General features: G+C 46.6%; 1 protein-coding gene and 1 long non-coding RNA gene across 4 annotated transcripts in view; both read left to right on the plus strand.

Moving 5' to 3' along the window:
• FBXO31 (F-box protein 31) overlaps positions 1-20,178 on the plus strand; it is a 41,244-nt gene that overhangs the window by 5,657 nt on the left and 15,409 nt on the right. For 2 of the 3 annotated variants that reach the window (XR_008447095.1, XM_054048715.1), the window contains exons 2-7: positions 3,243-3,314; positions 6,591-6,677; positions 13,883-13,959; positions 15,473-15,640; positions 16,817-16,891; positions 18,793-18,902. Coding sequence is in view for 2 of the 3 variants with exons in the window: in XM_054048715.1 (XP_053904690.1) it covers positions 3,243-3,314; positions 6,591-6,677; positions 13,883-13,959; positions 15,473-15,640; positions 16,817-16,891; positions 18,793-18,902 (589 nt within the window). In the remaining variant the exon portion in view is untranslated. The remainder of the gene's footprint in view (positions 1-3,242; positions 3,315-6,590; positions 6,678-13,882; positions 13,960-15,472; positions 15,641-16,816; positions 16,892-18,792; positions 18,903-20,178) is intronic. The other variant, XM_054048716.1, reaches the window with a different exon arrangement.
• On the plus strand, positions 3,323-5,901 carry LOC128848666 (uncharacterized). Its single transcript, XR_008447096.1, has 2 exons — positions 3,323-4,792; positions 5,293-5,901. It is a non-coding gene; the product is annotated as an uncharacterized LOC128848666 (long non-coding RNA).

Raw genomic sequence — 20,178 nt, forward strand, 5'->3', positions numbered from 1 at the left:
TAGGAATTTCACCAGCTAAGATTACATTCTCGCTAGCAAACAAGATGAGATTCTTGCAGGACTTACATGGCTAATGTCAGATGGCAATGAAAATTGCACTGGAATTGTTTTTAGGAAGCTGCTAATGTTTGAGAAGACGCTGACTCTTTTGGGAAAGATCCAGTAAACCCAAACTGTGAAACTTGTAAAATACACCAGACCTAGTGATAGTTCTGCTTTTGGGTAGTCTCTCTGTCTCCTACTAGTTAACAAGGCCACTTGTTGGAAACCAGGATCTTTGTTCCATTGGATGATTTTTTCCCAACTTACGTCGTGATTTCTGTGTATGTCGATCCGTGTTTCCACGAGCTCAGACTGAATTGTCACCTCTTAGATACTACAGTGATGAGCATTTGAGAATTTTGGGGCATCAGGAGCAAGTGACCCGGAGGAAGAGAGAATGTTATCCCACAAATATCCTGACTAATAAAGAACAAAACAGAAAAATGTCATTTGGGCAGAATTGTCTTGATTTGGGGAACCTATGTAGAACTTAGGAATTCTGATAAATTCTATGAAGTTATTACTGGGGTTCACGGAAAGGGCGCGTTTACGCTACAGGGATAGTCTGAGGGGTCAGCACTGGTACAGTTGTTGCGGGGAGGATGCCAAAGAGAAGATCCACACCCTAAGAGTGCACCTAGAGACCTTAAGTCAGTGGCAGTACCTGGACTCTGTTCAGACTGTAGGGGCTTAAAACACCTGCAGGATTCGGTGGTGGCATCCCCACATAGCAGTCTGGTGAGTGGCCAAAAGAAGCACTCAGCTGGACCTGTGACATCCCTCTGTGGTTCTCTTCCCCCCCCCCCCCCCCAATGCAGTCTCTGACTTCAGATGACCGTATCCAGTTTAATCTAGCTGCATTGCTTGCTGCAGAAAGTGTGTGGCCTGACATTAGTGGCCCCATGGCTGGCTTTGTAGGCAGGTGAAGTTCTTTAGTATAAGAACCAGCTGTTCTCCAAACTCCAGGCTGTGACAACATTGCTTCTCGCCTCTCCTGAAGGTCTGTAATTTTCTGAATCACAGATCAGCTGCAAAAGCCTATTGCTTTTAACATGTCCCTGATATTATTATCAAACGAGACACAGGGTAGCATTAAAAGCAGTATAATGTCTGATAGACTGGAGGGAGGGACATTGGATCATTTGTGGGGTGGGTCCACATTTCCAGCGTTGAGTTCGCAAATCTGCAGAATTGCTGCATACGTTCAGTTGGCTCTTGGCCAGCACTAAAATAGCTTGTTTTGTGCTAGGCTGGAAGTGCGTTCCTGGAAGCTTGGCTGTCTGCTCACTAGCTAATTGTACTCCCTCTCATCTCCCATCCTAAACAACTAGGGCTTCATCCTGCTCGTGCTGATGGCAGTGGCAAGCTTCCACTCACATCAATAGAAGTTTTTAGGGAGGGGAATCTGTTTTCCCTCTTATCCCCTTCCGGTCTTTATTCAACTCGCTTCTCCTAGCAAGAGACTGTTCACATTCATTCCTGCAGTAACCCAAGTCAACCTTCCAAAACACATGTGGTCTTGTGTGTGCTCTGTCAAGCTACATTGCATACCCTAGTAAAACATGTATGTACATAGAACATATATATAGTAAGAACATAATTGAGTTGAGCCAGGCAGATGTCTGCTTTCTCTCATTTGGCCTATAATTGAAATCAGAGTACAGAGCAAGTTCTGAGGAATAGATACCGGTAACAGGCAGCAATAGTTAATCATAAATTCAAGGAAGCTTGATGGACACTGTCCCTGGTGTGAGGGTGGGTTTCAGATCAGATGGCTTCCCTGGGGTTCTTTAAGGACCTACTTGGTATCAGATATCTAGCAGGTGTGGGGAGCTATCAGGTGCTTTAATCTTCTGCTAAAGGAATCTGGTGTCTGATTTTTGGCAGGTGCATGTGAGGTTTTCAGAGTGTGGATTTTCCCTGCTGAGGACTAGGAGGGTCTCTGCAGCTGATCTGCTTTTGGCACTAAGCTCTGTTTTTGTTGCTGTTTGATATGTTTTTCCCTCTTCCCTTGGTGTTCCAGGATTTCTTCATTGAATTGTTTGCTAGTACCTGTCTGCTATATTTTTAGGAATTCAAGTTTAATGCTTGCCTTCTGAACTTGCACTGAAGTCTCTCATTTCCTGCTTTAAAGTTACTTTTAAAATTTTGAAAAGGCTTTTATGATCCCTGTATCACTAACAGAACGTATTGAAAACAAAATAGTCAAAGGCATCTGCAAAGAATGGACCAATTTCAGTCTGATTTATTGGCAAGTGTATTTGTACATGCAGACACGTTACGTTCTCTTAACAATCTGGGGCTATGAAACAGACTTATTCTTTTAAAATAATCTTAGCTGTAGATCTTTCAGGACTCTGAAATGGGGCCATTTTCCATGAGTCTTAATAAACCCTTTTGCTTGTTGGACAAATTAGTGCGAGTAAATAAGTCCTAGTTGCAATGATAGTTTGCTCTACTGACAAAGATTCCCAGTTTGGATGGGTCATTTTCCCCACTTCATGCCACCACCTATTCTATGTGTAAGTGTCTGTAATTTATCAGCAAGGAATTGTCACAATATATTGCCAGCAGCCATCACTTGTAAAATGTACTAGGGAATCTGAGAATCTAGTCTGGAAAGAAATGCCATCCAACTTTCCTCTAGTGCAGGGGTTGGCAACGTTCGGCACGCGGCTCACCAGGGAAAGCACCATGGCGGGCCGGGCCAGTTTATTTACCTGCTGATGCGGCAGGTTCGGCCGATTATGGCCCCCACTCACCGAGGTTCGCCGTCCCGGGCCAATGGGGGCGGTGGGAAGCGGCGCGGGCCGAGGGATGTGCTGGCCGCGGCTTCCCGCCGCCCCCATTGGCCTGGGATGGCGAATCGCGGCCAGTGGGGGCCGTGATTGGCCGAACCTGCCGCGTCAGCAGATAAATAAACTGGCCCGGCCCGCTAGGGTGCTTACCCTGGCGAGCTGCGTGCCAAATGTTGCCGACCCCTGCTCTAGTGCTTCTGGGGAACAGCAACAAGAATATTTGCTAACAAATACAGCAATTTGCAAGATTGTTCTTTAAATAAAATAGATTGGATTGAATTTAAAGCTGCCTAAATTCTTGCTGCAGTTGTAGGTAACCTGGAGTTCTGTGGACAGGCCAAAACCTTTTCACACAATCACTCATTTTATTACCTCTTAACCCCTTTCTGTCTGTCACTGCAGAGTATGGCGTCTGTGAGAACTTACGGAAACTGGAGATCACAGGAGTGTCCTGTCGAGATGTCTATGCCAAACGTAAGTAGTGAAGTCAGTGCAGGTCTGTATGCTCCTGTTCTTGTTTAGTTCCATTTTTAAAAGTGAATTTGCACTGAATCTTTATCCTGGGCATTTGAAACAGACTCTGTATTTTGTGGCAGAGATTTCATCTCTAAAGCTGTAACGAGTTTGACTACCACAGCACTTTAATGCCAGACAGATATCAAGAATCGCTGTTGCCTCTCAATACCCCTTTGATTGGAAGAAACCAGAGAGTCTGAGGGTTTCTGGAAATAGCTATTAGTTTGTAGCTAGTGTGTTTAGCAACTGGTAACCGCTCACCCAAATCTGAGGACAGTTTTTAATCTGTCAGTAGGATTTTAAAAGTATCTTCAACTGTTTGGTTTGCCCCTTTCTGGCCAGTGGGTAATCTGTATTCATCAGAGCAGGCTTTATCTTTGTATGGTCCTCTGAAACCATGTTCCACACCTTTCCCCCAATGTAAGCAGCTTCTGTCCACCATCACTCTACTGTGCCTGGGCTTCCCCTTAGGGGAAGGTCAGGGCAATGATTCTCTGTGGAACACCTATTGCAACTTGACACACACAGAGGGGGATGGGGAGGTTATCTGTTCCTTTACTCTCATCACCCTGCCCCCTACATTCCAAACCACCTCATGCAGGAGAAACGGGACCCGACTGTCCTGGGTCTATACAGAAGTGCCAACACTTATGTGATCCGTGGTACCTGGGGCAGCCCTCACTGGAAATGCCAAGGTCAGAGCAGGCTGCAAAAGGGAGAGCAGATATTCCCAAGACTGGTGGGTAACACTGAAGTTAAACTCCCCAACCAGACTCAAACTGTGCTTCTCATCCTCCACACTGGTTATCAAGAAGCAATAAAGAAATCACACCGCCCCCTTTATTGCATTCCAGTTCTCTGGCTCCCAATCACCACCTAGGTCCGGTTCACTGAGAAGTTATTTAAAATAACTCTGCTCACATATACAGAATGTTCTTCTCACCCCAAAGGGTCAGCCATGTTACCAGGTCAGTATAGGTTTGGATCTTACCCAAAATACCACTCTGCCAGCCAATCCTTTAGTGTCGAAAACTAAAGGTTTATTATAAAGAAAGAAGAGAGATGTTAATGGTAAAACAGTCACATACATCCAAAGACTTCAAAATCCATATATCAGGTTCCTAGCAGTATTGGTGACTTTGCTGGCTTGCAAGTCCCTCTGGGACACATCCACAGCTCGGATGGGTCATTCAGTCCTTTGTTCAGAGCATCAGTTTGTAGCAAAGTTCCTTCAGAGGTAAGAAACACGATTGAAGACGTGGAGAAGATGCAGCTGCCCTTTATAGTCTTTTGCTTGTTACACTTTTATAATATTGATATTCATAATATCCTCGAGTGTCCCCCAGATTCCATACAGCGTCACAACTCGTCTCCAGGACACCTCTCCAAATAAGCAGCCGCAGCCCATGCGTTATGATGAATGTTGCCACTTGCATGTGAGTGCTTTACAAACACAAATTCCTTGGTCAGCACAAGCCCCCTGGGAGGTAGGGGAGTTTCATCCCCATTTTATGGGGGGTGGGGGAGAACAGGCAGATTAGGGACTTGACCCCGAACTGGCATTTGAATATAGGAGTCCCCTGCTTAGCAAGATCAAGCTGCCTCTCATGCTAACGGGTCAGAGGCTACATTGGCTGTTTATCACAGGGGCTAGTTCAGCTGCAGGTACCAGCTGGGAGAGGGCTTGCGACAGCCCCAGCAGCAGCCTGGATGACACAAGCCCCGCAGTAGTGAATTGATCTGTCCGTGGGACCCAGGCGTTTCCTGGGTCCCAAAGGCTGATGCTGAATCAGTCTAGCAGGGGATGGAACAACCCAGGATCTTTAGGAAATCAGCAGTGACAAACCATTAGCTCCAGTGGATGGTCTACGGTCCCGCTGCCCTTTACAAGAAGCAGGGCTCAGCTTGTTAAAAATGAAAGCGTTTGTCTTCATAGGTCACCGGAGTGAGAGTCCTGAGTGCGCTTTGCTGGCCCCAGGATGTCTGGCTCCTTTCAAATGGACCTTGTGCTTTATCTGACTGTCAGAGGCAGTGGTAGCCTGGTGCATTGAACCTCGTGTTGGGAGCCCGGAATCCTGAATTCTGATCCCAGCTCGGAGACCATTGCTGTGTGGCCTTGACCCAAGTAACTTCGCCTCCCCATGCCTCAGTTTCCCTATCTGTAAAATGGGAATGGTACCACTTACCTCGCTGGGAGACCATGCAGGAGAACTCGAGTGTATGCAATGCTTTGAAAATGTCTGTAAGGAAACCTCAGTCATGTCAGACCCTTCTTTGCTGTGCAGTGTGGCTTTCATCATAGCCAGAATGGTGGTATAGTTACAAATTATCTATTAATCATGTACCTGATATGGTTCTGTTTTTGCAACTTTTCCCACTGCTTCTTTACACTTCAAAGTACCTCTTAATATGTTTAACATCTTTAGTCTCCTTCCTCTGCAATAGGTCGTTGGTGAGCATTTAGCACCGTAGAACATAGTGTTTTCCCTGTAGAAAGCATGCCATAGACTCTATTCCATTTGTAAATAAAGAATCTCTTACCACACATCTGAATCCTGACCTGTGCATTTCTCCAGACTTCTGCAGAGTCAGACCATTGGTCAGCTCATTCCTCCTTTCCTGAACCTTACCCTGGTTTGCAGGGATATGAAATCCTTGGCTTGCCATCAGTTTAGATTCAACAAACATCTCTGTTTACAAACCTACTGGTACTTTCCTGCAAGGCTTGCCCGGCGGTGTGTCCTCGGTCTCTAGCGCCATGCAGAACTCTTTAGTTACAGCAACATTTATTTGGAGCTGTTGGCAGAATTCAGGCTTGAAGGTGCAAACAATGAATGTTTGTTCTATTCTACATGCTCCACTAAGACAATGGGGAATAAAGCCAAACCCAAGAACTTAGAGGGCATAATGAAACCGATGCTAGATGGTGTTTTGAAAACAATGAGCTGGATTGCAGAGTGAAAAGAGCAAAAAGCCTTTGGTTGCTCTTGTCCTGCATAGACTGAGATAAGCTCAGACTTCACTCAGAATTTGTTTGGTGACATCGATAACTTATGAGGGAATCGTAAAATGTGCTGAATTCTTCTGAGTGGCTGATCTGGGCTGGGGGCTGAAGAAGTGCGTCTTAAGTCAACAAGGGACTTGACCTTCCTGTCTGGTTGGTTCAGATTAACGTTATGTGATGGTCAGAGGGGAATCAACTTCTCTGGTACTTACCCTGCTGTGTCTGTCCAGGTATAAATCCACGAGTGAAGTCGGGGCGTTTTATGAAAATCCTTCCCGACTACGAACACATGGAGTACAGAGATGTTTACACCTGCCGTACGTACCTCCCATTAGCAAATGCTTTCTGCACTGAGCACACACGAGGCGCTGCATGGCGTGTGAAGTTACTGCGAGCAACTATCTCGGGGGCAGAATAAGGAGAGCCGTCAGCCAGGCTTTCCCGTGACTTGGTTCTCATGCACTTTGTTCTGACCCTCTAAGGTGATACCTTAGGTAGTTGTAACATAGGGATAATAATACTCACCCCTCTGGTGAAGTGCTTGGAGTTAGGCGAGCATCCTTTCCAGGGTTGGCACTGGTGGAAACTAACTAGGCACAGGTAGCAAATGCTTTCCAGGGCAGTGGGCTTGAGTATACAGTGGAGGTAACACATTCCAGCTTGCCATTAGGGGAAGGAGGAGAGCTGCTTGCATTGCTCTTGGGACCAACTCCATCCAGCTCCAGAAATGACACTAATAGGCTCTAGATCCACGGTTCTCAACCTATTTGCCATTGTGAGCTGCATCCAATACTACCTACATGGCCCTGAGGATGTCCCATGGGCCACAGCTGTGTGCTGACTGGTCCGCAAGCTGAGAACCACTTCCCTAGATAGACAAAACTAGGAATATGAATGTGATCAGTTAGCTTTTTCTTGGGTGTGGGCAGAGACGTCCCCTTTATTTGTCCCTCTGGCTGAGTCGAAGTGTTGTCAGTTCTGAAAGTTTCCCATAGATTTCTCTGAACTGTAGTCCCCTCTCTCTGATATCTAGGGGGGAGATCACTGGACTTCAGCAGCCCAGGAATCACTGCTGGCGGCATGTCATTTACAGAGGGGAATTCCTTCTTGCTCCCTCCCCCCAATAAAATAAAAAGTACTCCGGACTTCAGGATTTTTATTTAATCCTAACAAAGGGAAGTTTCATAAGAACGGCTATACTGGGTCATACAATGACACTGTCTAGCCCAGTGTCCTGTCTCTGGACAGTGCCCAGTGCCAAATGCTTCAGAGAGAATGAATGGAACAGGGCAATTGAGTGATCCAGCCTCTGTCATCCAGTCCCAGCTTCTGGCAGTCAGAGGTTTAGGGACTCAGAGCGTGGGTTTGCGTCCCAGAGCATCTTGGCTAATAGCCATTGATCGACCTATCCTCCTCCTGAAATGTAACCTTGATAGAATGTGAACTCTGCCGGTGTGTGAATGAGCGCTGGGGGGTCTCCGCTTATGTACACCATGAAAATCTGAACCTGTTTAGGAATCAAAATTATGCTAGAAAGCCCCATGATCCCGCTGCTCATCGCACCTTTAAACTCGAGTTTCCTTGGGTGCATGTAGCTTAGTGAAAATACTGAAAAAACAACGAGGAGTCCTTGTGGCACCTTAGAGACTAACAAATTTATTTGGGCATAAGCTTTCGTGGGCTAAAACCCACTTCATCAGATGCACGGAGTGGAAAATACAGTAGGCATTGGGAATGGATGGGTCACTACAGAAACTAAATACTAATTTCCCCATGCTAATTTCCCCCTACTGTTACCCTCACTTTCTTGTCAACTGTTTGAAATGGGCCACCCTGATTACCACTATAAAAGTGATTTTTTCCTCTTGTTGATAATAGCCCACTTCCACTTTAATTGAATTGTCCCGTTAGAACAGACCCCCCACTTGGTAAGGCAACTCCCACCTTTTCAGGTACTGTGTATATATATCTTCCTACTGTATCTTCCATTCCATGCATCTGATGAAGTGGGTTTTAGCCCACGAAAGCTTATGCCCAGATAAATTTGTTAGTCTCTAAGGTGCCACAAGGACTCCTCGTTGTTTTTGCTGATACAGACTAACACAGCTACCCCTCTGAAACCTGAAAATACCGAGTGACCCTGTAGTAATCAGCTCTGGTTGGCTCACAGGCAGTACATTAGGGATCACCTTTACCTTGGCGCCTTCTAGTGCAGCCTACAGTCCAAACATAACCCCAAGTTCTGTGCTGTAGTTAGGCTTGGAAAGGTTAGTGTTTTATCAGTAAATGATCTACCAGCTGCATGCAAACCAATGAAAAAATATTTCCAATGATGCTGATAGAAATTTACAGATAGGCAAAGTAAGAAAAAAGGCTGCTTGAGAATTTCTTAGCGTTTGACTGAAGGGTATTTACTCTGTATATTTTGACATGTGATGTTGACATTTTGTGTGTTAACTTGCAGTGTAGCTTTTTGAATCTCAACATCTGTTGTCATTAAATAAAGATTGTCCGACCCTCCCCATAATTTCCTGTGACTGTGAAAATTTAACTTGATGAAAAATGCTTAAAACCCAAAATTTTGCACGGTTGTGAAAATTTAAACAGATACAAATAAAAAGCTTAAACATATTGATAACAGTCAAAACTGTAAAAAAGACAAACAAAAAACCAAAATGAACCCCACCCCCCGGTATTTTGCTAAGCTTAGCTAGTCCATGGCCACCTTTGCTTTCAATGGAGAGTGTTCCGATACCATGGTGAGGGATGCAGTGTAAGAACCTGAATAGATCTACAGAGATTGTAGGCTCCTGCTTACCATACTCAGACTTGCTCTGAATGATGTGATCTGTCACTTTATCCAAATCAAGTGCCATCCTTGTGCTATCAGAAAGCTACCAATTCAGCCTTTATTGTTGCAAAATTTGAGTCCCAGTACTATCCTCTGCTCTGTTAGCACACTTCCCAGGATGCCAGAATACCTTTCTGTGCCCTGCGCTGCAAACAGCTCTAAAGAGAGCAGGTCTCCATAGTATTTCAGAGCCTGTGATGTACATCTCCAATGGAGCAGCTACGCCCAACGAAGAGTCCTTTCTCCAGGAGTGTACAGAACTCTCATTGTGGTTAAGGGAAGAATAGCAAGGCCCGAGGGTCTAATGCTCTGGGTCTGGAACATGGTGGTGGGACTTTGATTTAATGAATGAAATCGAGTGAGAGAAACCCGTTTTGCTTTGTCCCAGGGGGTATGTCTAAAGCCACCTCTGCTATCGGTCTGGGGGTGATAGCATGGTGGTTATGCAGAGGAGGGTAATGCAGGATGGTGTTACTAACTCACTGGCGCTTGGGAGTGCGGTTTCATGGCATGTGCTAACATGTGGTGTGGATGCTATGGACTCACCTGCACTAAAGCCTTAAAGGCAGCCGTTGGGTTTCAGCCTACGAGGGTTTGAAGCAGCCCTGGAGCTGATGACTTCACGTGAGCTAGGATGAGTGAAGTAGCCTGGCAAAGCAGTGACTGTTTCATAACAGGAACCTGTGGTGGTCATGTCTGAGTTGGACCCTCTGATGCACCCACCAGCCCAGTTCTCCACCTGGAATGAAGTGAATCGGGGACACCGAGCTGCCCAGCAGGAATCAGAATTGCTTTATTGATTTAGTGAATAACTAATATAGCGAGTGTGTCGTTTTCAGCAGCTCTGAAGTTGCCTTTCAGGCTGTTTCTCCAATGGTGAACTTCTTGGTTGTTCTCCCACCCCTCCAAATTACCGATGTCGGATGCCTGTTTCCTCTGTAGGTGAGCCTTAAAGAATTGCACACACAGCTGTGACGGGTCATTGTGACAATCATGTGACGGGTCATGATTTAGCTTCCTTTCATTCATTCCTAACTCCCCTCGCTCTGGAGATTGCAGATTTCACAGAAAACTCCAGTACCTAGTATTTGTGTTTAAAGTCACCAGGTGGTAGAAGCCAGATGCTGGTGATGAGAGAATATTTAGTTAGCGTTCATGGCATCTGAAGTGGTCCCCATCCCCTTCTGAAGAATATCTCCAGGGCTATGACAGCATCGCTGTGCTGTTCTCCGGGGCATGTCCCAGCTGCGTAGATCTCGCTTGGTTGAATTGCATGGGATGGACTCAGTTGCATTCTCTATATTTCTCTTATCTCATCATAGCTGGATAACACTGTTATTGGAGCTTGCCAAAGCAAACTCCCTCCTAAGGGAGTTGGGGGACTGTGTCTCCTCCTGCCCCTTCCCTGACTGAATACAATCCCTTTTTCAAATGGCCTCCTATCTGATGGCTGCCTGATGTCCTGTGAATGGTGGGTCATGGTCAGTTTCCAGCAGATGCATCCTTGGGTTTGTCTACATGAGGAAATAGCTATCCTGCTTTAAACTCTCACTCCAGCTCACTTCACAATAATGTCCCCGTGTAGACAAGCCCTCTGTTGCAGACATTGCCACAGCTGATGTTAATTGGCCACCCATTGTTGGCTACCTGAATGAGCTGCCGAGACTGGACACATCCATCACCCTACTGGAGGTAACCTCTCCTGACCAGGGGCAGCATGCATTAGAGCCAGAAAAGCTGACCCTGGCCCAGGACAACCAGAAGGAAATCCCTACACAGATCCCCTTGATGGGGAGAGGAGCCTATATCCCAAAGGGACCCCTTCTTAAGGAGCATCTCTATCTCTCCCACCTCTTTGGAGGCACAAAGAGAGCAGGGGAGCCCATTGGAAAGGAGAGAGGTATGGTTCTTCCATCAGAATTGGGAGAGAGCTGGCAGGCTCACCCCAGTCTCCCTCATTTGTCGGAGTCAGAGCTGTAACTAACCAGGTCTTGACGGCAGGGAATGCCCCTGCTGAGCTGACAGGCTCAGGCATTGCAGCGCTGCTCAAAATCTGAAATGAAGCCATCACGGTAGGAAGCCCAAAGGTTAGCATTTTCCTGGAGACTTTCTTTTAAAAAATACAAAGCCCTTTCCCCCCCTCCCCAAGATACAGACCATCCGCTCTCCACCTGAGACACTTTGCCTCCAAAGAGGGTTGTTGGAAAGTTCCAGGGAGAGGGTGGGGAGACTGCAGTTAGCTTTCAATGCTGCTCAGGTTGCAGGTTCTGTCTGCGAACAGTCTATTCCCATTCAGCTGATTAGGGAGTTTTCTGGCTCTGAACAGCTGTTAAAAAGCTCTTCACGTTACTGGCGAGAGAAGGGCACCTAAGCCTCTGACGGCTCGGCTAGATTCGCCTGCCGTTGGCCGGCTGAACAGACTTTAATCCAAGTTCAAGGGTGATTGTGTCAGACTCACTGATCTGGATGTTGCTATGACTCAGCCACTTTCCCGAAGCAAACATGGCCTTGAACTAATCTGGAGCTGGCTGATTACCCAGAAACAGAGTTTACGAACCCTGTTCCGTACAAGTCTCTCCTCTTTTGGACAGGCCCTTTCTTGTATTTAAAAGTGTGGCATTAAGACAAGACTTATTTGTAGCATTAACCCGGAAGATGGTTCTAATGGAAGAGCTGTTCTTCCTCCAGTTCAGTGCTGCCTGCGTTCAGCCGCTGTCAGGTTTTCAATTCTAATCTTAAAAGCCACTGGCATTTATCAGCTGGGTACACAAACAGGGTGGAGGAGGCAGGTATCCGTGAGTGGGGTTTCTTGTGTATTAAATGGTACGTGCATAGTAACTGCACTGCGACTAGTTTAAATCGGATCCACTTTGTATCCTTCATGCAGTTTGCTATTTGCGCTTGACTCCATGGGCTGAGTGACATTGGGCCAATCATTCCTGCTTCTCGTTTCTCCTGTGTCACTTTCCAGTTCTTCCCTAGCCATGGGGCTGTTTGGGATTTAAACAGCCCTCGGCAGTGTCCTTGATCCCAGATACGGCTGTTTGCTTTGGCATTTAAATAATGAAAATATTCTTGTTTCGTTCTATACAATTACTTTTTAACATGTCCACTTTGGGCTTAAACTCCTCCAGTAACAGGATTCACTCCAGCTCAGTCTGGCCTAGGTAAATTAAAAACTGCCAGGCTGAATTTGTCTAGCTTCAACTTCCAGCCATTGGATCGTGTTAGACCTTCCTCTGCTAGGCTGAAGAGCCCATTATAAAATATTTGTTTCCCATGTAGATACTTACAGATCAAGTCACTCCTGAACCTCCTCTTTGTTAAACTACACAGGTTGAGCTCCTTGGGTTTATCACGATCAGGCAGGTTTTCTAATCCCTTAATCATTCTCATGGCTCTTCTCTGAACCCTCTCCAGTTTATCAACATCCTTCAATTGTGAACACCAGAACTTGATGCAGGATTCCGGCTGTGGCCATACCAGTGCCAAATACAGAGGTAAAATAACCTCTCTACTCCTACGATGGCACCGCTGCCTGCGATGGGGGGGGGGGCTGGACGTGGTGATCCAGGAGGTCCCTTCCAGTCCTCTGTCCTTTGTTCACGTCAGGCCATTAAATATACTCTCATATTATGGGTCAGCTGTTGCTTATCTTTAGAATCTGAGATGAACAGATCTGGATTCTCCACGGAAGGCAGGCATATGATGTAGTGGATACCTTCAGTTCCGTATGACTCCTGTCTGCAGCAGGCTGTATGTATCAGTGTTCAAAGAATCACTTGTGTTTGCAGTTTGTGGAAAACTTTCCTACTTCTGCCCCCTTTTTCGGTTGGCTTTAAATCTTAACTAGCTCTGAGAGGAGGATCCAAAGTACAAGATATGCTCCAGTACACGATGCTTGGGAGCAGCTTTAAGGAAATGTTGAAATACGGTAACCTATTGAGATTTCTCCAAGGTCCTCTGTAGGTATTGAATCTGTAATGACACCCAGTCTTCTGGATGCTGTGCTCAGGAACTATGGGGCATGTGTGCTGCCATCTTAATGGCTGAATCCGACGGGGATCAGGTGCCTAAGTGGAGGCAGGGGAGTGCGTCTGTCTGGTAGGACAAGAAGGGGATGGTCTCTTAAAGCAAACGCTGTTTGCTTTCCCTGCTCTCCCCTACTTATAAGTTTCAGATCCCACCCCGCATTCACACCTCTATGAAATCGGAGGTTTCTGGTGTCGAGAACATCTTACTTGTGGTCAGGGAGGTGGATAGCCTGCACTTGTAGGCTCGAAGCAGAGCATGTGATGCCTATTGACAGATCTCAATGAGAGGATTTTCTGATGGAAAGTTATTTGCTAGTTGGTCCTTGGATCTCTGCCTTCATAAATCCTTGAAAAACTACCTCTTGCCACTGCTCCGGGCTGGGCGTGAAGCTGTGCAGGAGAATAGTGTGCGTTTGCAGTCGGCTTCATGTAACAGCTTTTTGAAAGTCTTCAGAATTGGCCCCTCTCACTGGGTTTGGGAGAACTGGGATTCTCTCTCCCAACCCCAGGAAAGGACCCTGTTTGAGGGGGTGTCAGTCAACAATCTGTGTAGTTTTATGGCAGCCTCCTCATCTCCCCTCAAATCCCTCTTGCTGCGTTCATTGTGAAATGTCTTGCTTTGTCTCCTGTTCCCTAGTGCTGCACCGATACCGACACATCTTGGGACTGTGGCAGCCAGACATTGGGCCATACGGGGGACTACTGAACGTGGTGGTGAGTACAGAGATGTCCCAGAGGTTTGTTGCATCAGCTTCTGGCAACAATTTCATACAAGCTCCTTTAAAACTTTTATGTTTCTGCCTTTTGGCATAAGTTGGCATTCACTGCGTTGCATTAGGAAGAGTTTGGTAAAGACGCTGCCTATGCAGGTCTGCCTCATAGCCTCATTGCCACAGTATTTGATACGTTTACCTGCATAGTGACTAGTCCCTGAAGAGCAGTACGTCAGACATGATACTGATAGAGGGGCTGATCCAAAGCCACTGAATTCAATGGGAATGTTTCCACTGACTTCAATGAGCTTTGGGTTAGGACCACAGTGAGACCAAGTCTAGAGAAGCAGAAGAGCTGCTGAATGTCCTTTGCCTCTCTGGATTTAGGATTATTGGGATTACTCTGAGAGGCTGAGGATAGAGGCTTGCCTGATGCCCTCTGATATCCTCCAGCACCTCTGCACCAAGGAGCATGGTTTGGCCGGTTTAACATACTAAACCCATTGAGTTTGTTAAGCTTTGAGCCCAAGCCTCTCTTGTAGAAATGTGTGTTCCAGAGCCTGATATCAAGGACGTCTGGCTGCAGCAGTGTGACCATACCAGAGCTCCACGGGGAGTGTACAGGGGGAGGGCAGTTACGGAGTGATCCACCCCATCTCTCACTCATGGCTTCTGGCAGTCAGATGTTTAGGGTCGCCCCAAGCATGGCGTTGCATCCCTGACTATCTTGGCTAATAGCCCTCAATTACTTACCTAGTTCTTTTTTTTTTTAACCCAGTTATGGTTTTTGCCATCACAACATTCCCTGGCAAGGAGTTCCACCGGTTTAGTTGTTCACTACGGCTAGCTTGTGAAGAGAGACGGCAGTGCCGATCTCTCCTTATGTCTTCGGGAGAAATCTCCATTACAGAATACTTGCTCTTCAAAGCCGCTTTCCCTTTGTGGGGTGAGGATTCAATGAGGTTTGCAGGAAGGGGGGGGGAAGAAAGGCTGGCTCTTTCACGCGTCTTAGCAAGTGAAGGGGATCATGGCTTTCCTTACTGGCAGTGAGTAATAGCGCACAACAATTCATCATCCAAAAGCCAGACATAATTATGGAAACTAGAAGTCCTCCCTGTAAGAGAATCACTGGCAGCATGAGCTCGTCACAAACCAATTAGCGCTTGACTAGCCTCAGCATAATCTCGCTCTCCAGAGCCCAATGCGTATCTGGCATCAAGCTGCTTGCAGTAATAGACGTGAATGCTTATCCCATGAAACAAAGCCCTATAAAGGGTGGTTCTTCCCCCTCACAGAGGCTGCACTGTGTCTATTTGGGCTGGGATCTGGGCACGGGAAAGCAGCTATCTAGCACTGGAAATGCATCTGATTGTTGAGAACAGCTCCTCAGTGCCTTGGGGGAGAGCCACCTTATTCCCTAACTGGAGAGGTTCTGGGGCTGAGGCAACAGCTGCTGCCCAATGAATGAAGACAGGGGAGCATTGACTCCATTTGCTTCTCCCACCTCTTCACAGGTAGATGGCTTGTTTATCATTGGCTGGATGTACTTGCCCCCTCATGACCCTCACGTGGATGACCCAATGAGGTTCAAGCCCCTTTTCCGGATTCACTTAATGGAGAGGAAAAGTGCGACTGTCGAGTGTATGTACGGCCACAAGGGGCCCCACAATGGCCATATCCAGGTGAGCTCCCGCCTGTGCCTCTCTCCCCTCCCCACACACAGGTGAGTCTGGCTGTTTAACCTGGGCACTGTGCGCTGAGGAAGAGTTTATATTCCACGAGCCTGTAAACAAAAGTACCCAGTGGTAGAGAATGTGACAACACTACCGTGATGGGTCACGCGCAAGGCTTTTTTCTGTCCATCTCTCAATCAGCTTTCCTTTAGTGACCGCAAGGGATCGTTTAGGCCAGTGGTTCTCAACCAGAAGTACGCGTACCCCAGGGGATACTTCAACTCATCTAGTCTTACAAAAAGCTACATAAAAAACGCTAGCAAAGTCAGCACAAACAAAAATTTCAGACCGACAATGACTTGTTTTTTATACTGCTCTATATACTATACAGTGAAATGTAACTACAATATTTACATTCCAATTGATTTCTAATTCTATGGTAAAAATGAGAAAGTCGGCAATAGTGTGCTGTGAGACTTTTTTGCATTTTTATGACTGAGTTTGTAAGCAAGGAGTGAGGTGAAATGAGGTGAAACTCGGGGGTACGCAAGACAAATCAGACGCCTGAAAGGGGAACAGAAGTCTGGAAAAGTTGAGAGCCACTGGTTTAGGCCATCTCCTGGTCAGTTCTGATCTCTAGGCTGATCGCACATTGAGGCCTTGCTTTCAGCTGGTGCCCCTGCATTGCTGAGGATGGATCAGCCAGCGTCGGGGAGTCAAGGGAAGGGGTGTATAAAAATGGTCCCATGTACTGACATGTCCAAGTATGCACTGTGACCAGTCATCCCCTGTAGGGGCCTTGGGGAGGGTACTTGGGATAAGCCGTGGGGTAGGTGGGATGTAGAAGGAACAAACTCTAGGGAGATCCTGCTGCTTGAAACGAGACTCAGTTGCAGAAGGCAGCTTGACATTGGGATTCTCCCTTGGAATGATGCCCACTCGCTCCCTTTCCTCAGAGCATGGAGCTGCTGCATTAAGAGGCTGAAGCACTTGGCCTCCGTTCTCTTTAGCGGTCACCTATCGAGTCCCGCTGCCTTGTCATTGCAGCCAGGAGGGGCTGGCAAACTGCGTAAATCTTGCCGTCCAGCGTGTCGTGTTAAGGTTCTGTTTGAGGCAGCCTTTGTTACGTTGTTACATCAGCCTGCTGCTAACTTGAGCTCACCGACTCTTCCCCAATAACTGCAGATCGTAAAGAAGGACGAATTCTCCACGAAGTGCAACCAGACAGATCACCATCGAATGTCAGGAGGAAGGCAGGAGGTAACAGCGTCCCTTCCAGCCTGGCTGGAAAGAGTCTCACTTGCATGTCCATCTAAATGCACGTGAGGCACAGCAGGGTGTGGCGTTACTGTCAGGTCCCAAATCTTTGTGATCTGTGTGGTCATGATGGGAGCTGGGATATGACCCCTAAGGCGCCCACTTGTGTATAATTTTACAGGTATTGGGAAAAACAAAGCTGGCTGATCAATGGCAATTTCTGTCCTTGAGGTTTTTCTAATGGATAGAAATAACTTGTGGTTTGAATTTGCCCTTGGTAAAACTTGTAGTGGACCAAATTTATCCTCCTCCTGCTGATGCAGGGAGACTGTCAGGTATGGGCTGCGCTTGGCCCTTGGGCTGCCCCTTGAAAATCATCACACGCAGATTTGTGTTGTGCATCGCACAATCCAAAGGAACCTCTTCAGCCACTGGGTAAGGCCTGGCTTCAGACTCCAGTTCACTGGACCGGCTCAGTACTCAAACTATACAACCACCTTGTTGGGAGACCTCTGTAATACTGGAGCACTATTGGTTGCTTTGCCGCACCATATGTGCTGCAATAGCCAAACACAACGGAGTGCGTGAAGGACCATTTCTGTCTGTGTGCCAAGGTTACGAGATAATAAACAACCCTCAGCTCCCCACTCCTTAGCACATGGCAAGATTTGGGCCACTGTGTCCTTGTTCTTCCTATGCCATGTCTGACCCCTCAGGTTGCGTTTTGATGGCCCAGTCTGGAATAAAGCAAGCAGCCTTCACGTTCTTCACAGTTCTCACAGGGTGCTGAGACCTGTGTGAAGTTGGGCCTGATATTAAATATCAGCCATGCTTGCGTGCCTCGTTTTCTTGTAATTATGGCAAGAGGGGCTCCTTTTACTGCCTGTCTGCTGAGATGAGGGATTAAAACCTTAGTTGGCAGTGCAGGAGTAATAGAATTAAATACAGCAGCTCTGCCTGTCAAGAGGAAAAATCAGATGTATCATGAGAGAGCTTCTCTGTTCACTGCTGCACCGTGTAGGGATGCTCATTGCTGAGAAGTTCAGTTAGGGAGTCCATCTAGTTAAAATCTGACTCTGAGTTTTCATACTTCAAACTGTTCCATCTGTGAAGCTAAAAAATCAACCCTTTACCCCAGGGGTTTCCCGGTAGAGGGCTGATCTATTGCTGAGGTACGTTTTTGGTCAGTTCCGTAGTAGATTAATAATGTGTGCACAGTCCTTTGGAAACAGTGTGTCGGGTAAGTGTGAGAGAGAGCGTGGTAACGAGAGATTCTGTATTTAGAAGGTAAAGAATGCAGGTTCAGAAGATCACTTGAGAGGCGGATATCTTTAGTGGGGATGCTGTTGTCATGAAATTGTAACTCACCTTAGAGAAGTAGCTTTTCAGAGATTGCTCAGAGCTGCTGTTGAGACACTTTGGGGAGGTTTCTCAGAGCACATGAAGGATTTAGGAGCACAAATACTACAAGTAAATGGAATTTATTTTCCTTAATCTTTTAGTGTTTTTGACTCTTCCTCCTTTCTGATGATCAATACGCCATGTAGCATGATCCAGGAGATGGGGTGCAGGACCGAGACAACAAGGACTTGGGTCCCATTCCCAGTCTGACAAGTCACTTCCACTCTGTGCCCCAGTTTCTTTGTCATTAACATGGGGGTAGTGGTCCTGCTCCCCTTTCATGAAGGGCCGTGAGGGCAGGGGATGAGAAGGGCTGTATAAAATAATAGGTATTTTTGTTTCTGTAACCAGCTGGGCACATGGGCTTTTTCCTCGCTCACTGTCTACGTGAATTCTGTTGCATGGCCAAGAATGAAGCTGTGCAGCTAAGGCACCATCATAATTATAAAGTGTCTGTGAGTGGCTCGTTGGTTTTACGTGTATCTCCTCTGTGTGCACTGCAGGAATTCCGGACGTGGCTGAGGGAAGAATGGGGCCGGACTCTGGAGGATATCTTCCATGAGCACATGCAAGAGCTCATCTTGATGAAGTTCATCTACACCAGCCAATACGAGTAAGGGGACCAGCTCTTCCCTAAACGTTGGGGTTAGGGGCATCTGAACTTGGCCCAGTACACTGCTGTTTTGTTGGTTCAGTCTTCCTGGTTAGCTGATAACCTTGCTACAACACATGTAAATGGGTCTTTTTCCTTCCACCGATTCCTGTTTTAGGGGCCTCTGCTGTGTTTGTAGAGAGGGTGGTATTTTCTGCACAGAAAATGAACATATGTAATAGTCCTCATCAGGTCCATTACCAGGATTATGATAGTGCCCCAGGACCTTAATTTGGATTGGGCCGTTTCACTGAGCAGTGTACAAACACGTGATAAGACAGTCCTTTCCTGTAAGCGTAGTGAAAGGTAAGATGCAGCAGGGGGACACAGTGATAGGCCATACGGTTACTCGGAATAGCTGTGTGCCCAGTAAATGGCTTTGGGTCATTTGATTTTGTGTAACCTTCAAATTGTACAAGCCTTCCCACCACAGCAAGGTGCAGTCCCCTGCGCAGGATTCTGTGAACGGCTTTGAAAGACACTCATTAAAACACCAAGCAAAGAGATGTCCCTTGTGATTGGGGACCTGAATGTGAAAGTTGGAGCTGTAAGCTCTCATAAAGTAGTAGTGAGAAACAATGGGTTTACAAAAGGAGAGAGGAAGGGGTTTAGTTGAATTCTGCTGCTGTAATCAGCTGGTCCTTACAAACACCATCTTCACCCAACACACAAGATGCTTATGCACATGGAGGTCACCTGACAGTATGGCCAGCAACCAAATTGACTAGGTAACGATGCAGCAATGAAGGGGATTGAGTATCTGTGTCAGGGAACTCTTGGTGCTGACTACCAGAGGACACTGGGTGCATAAGGCTTCCAGAGATCCCCTGGGTCTGGGATCTATGTACTAGTTCACCACAGTGTTGTGTAAGGTCTCTACTGAAAGCCTGTGTCACACTGGTCATCATTGTCATTGTGAAATGTATGTACAGATAATATGTAAGGAGTGTGTGTACACATACGCTGGAAATCATCTTTATAAGGTCTGTGAGTTGGGGCCAGCCCCAGAAGTGGTAAACAAGTTTCTTTCAGGCAGAAGTTTATCTATCAGTCTGCCTACATGTATATTGAGTATTGTGTACTTCATTGTGAAGTATTTACAGGGGATATTTACGCTCTGAGCAAAATGCTAATCAAGTGATTGCAAAGTCTCCAAGGGAAATTATAAACAGGAAAACACAAGCAGGTTTATCCTGTTTGCAAGTGAAAACAGTGGATTTTTCGGACTATAACTGCA

Source organism: Malaclemys terrapin, chromosome 14, assembly GCF_027887155.1.
Source record: "Malaclemys terrapin pileata isolate rMalTer1 chromosome 14, rMalTer1.hap1, whole genome shotgun sequence".
Lineage (NCBI taxonomy): Eukaryota > Metazoa > Chordata > Testudines > Emydidae > Malaclemys > Malaclemys terrapin.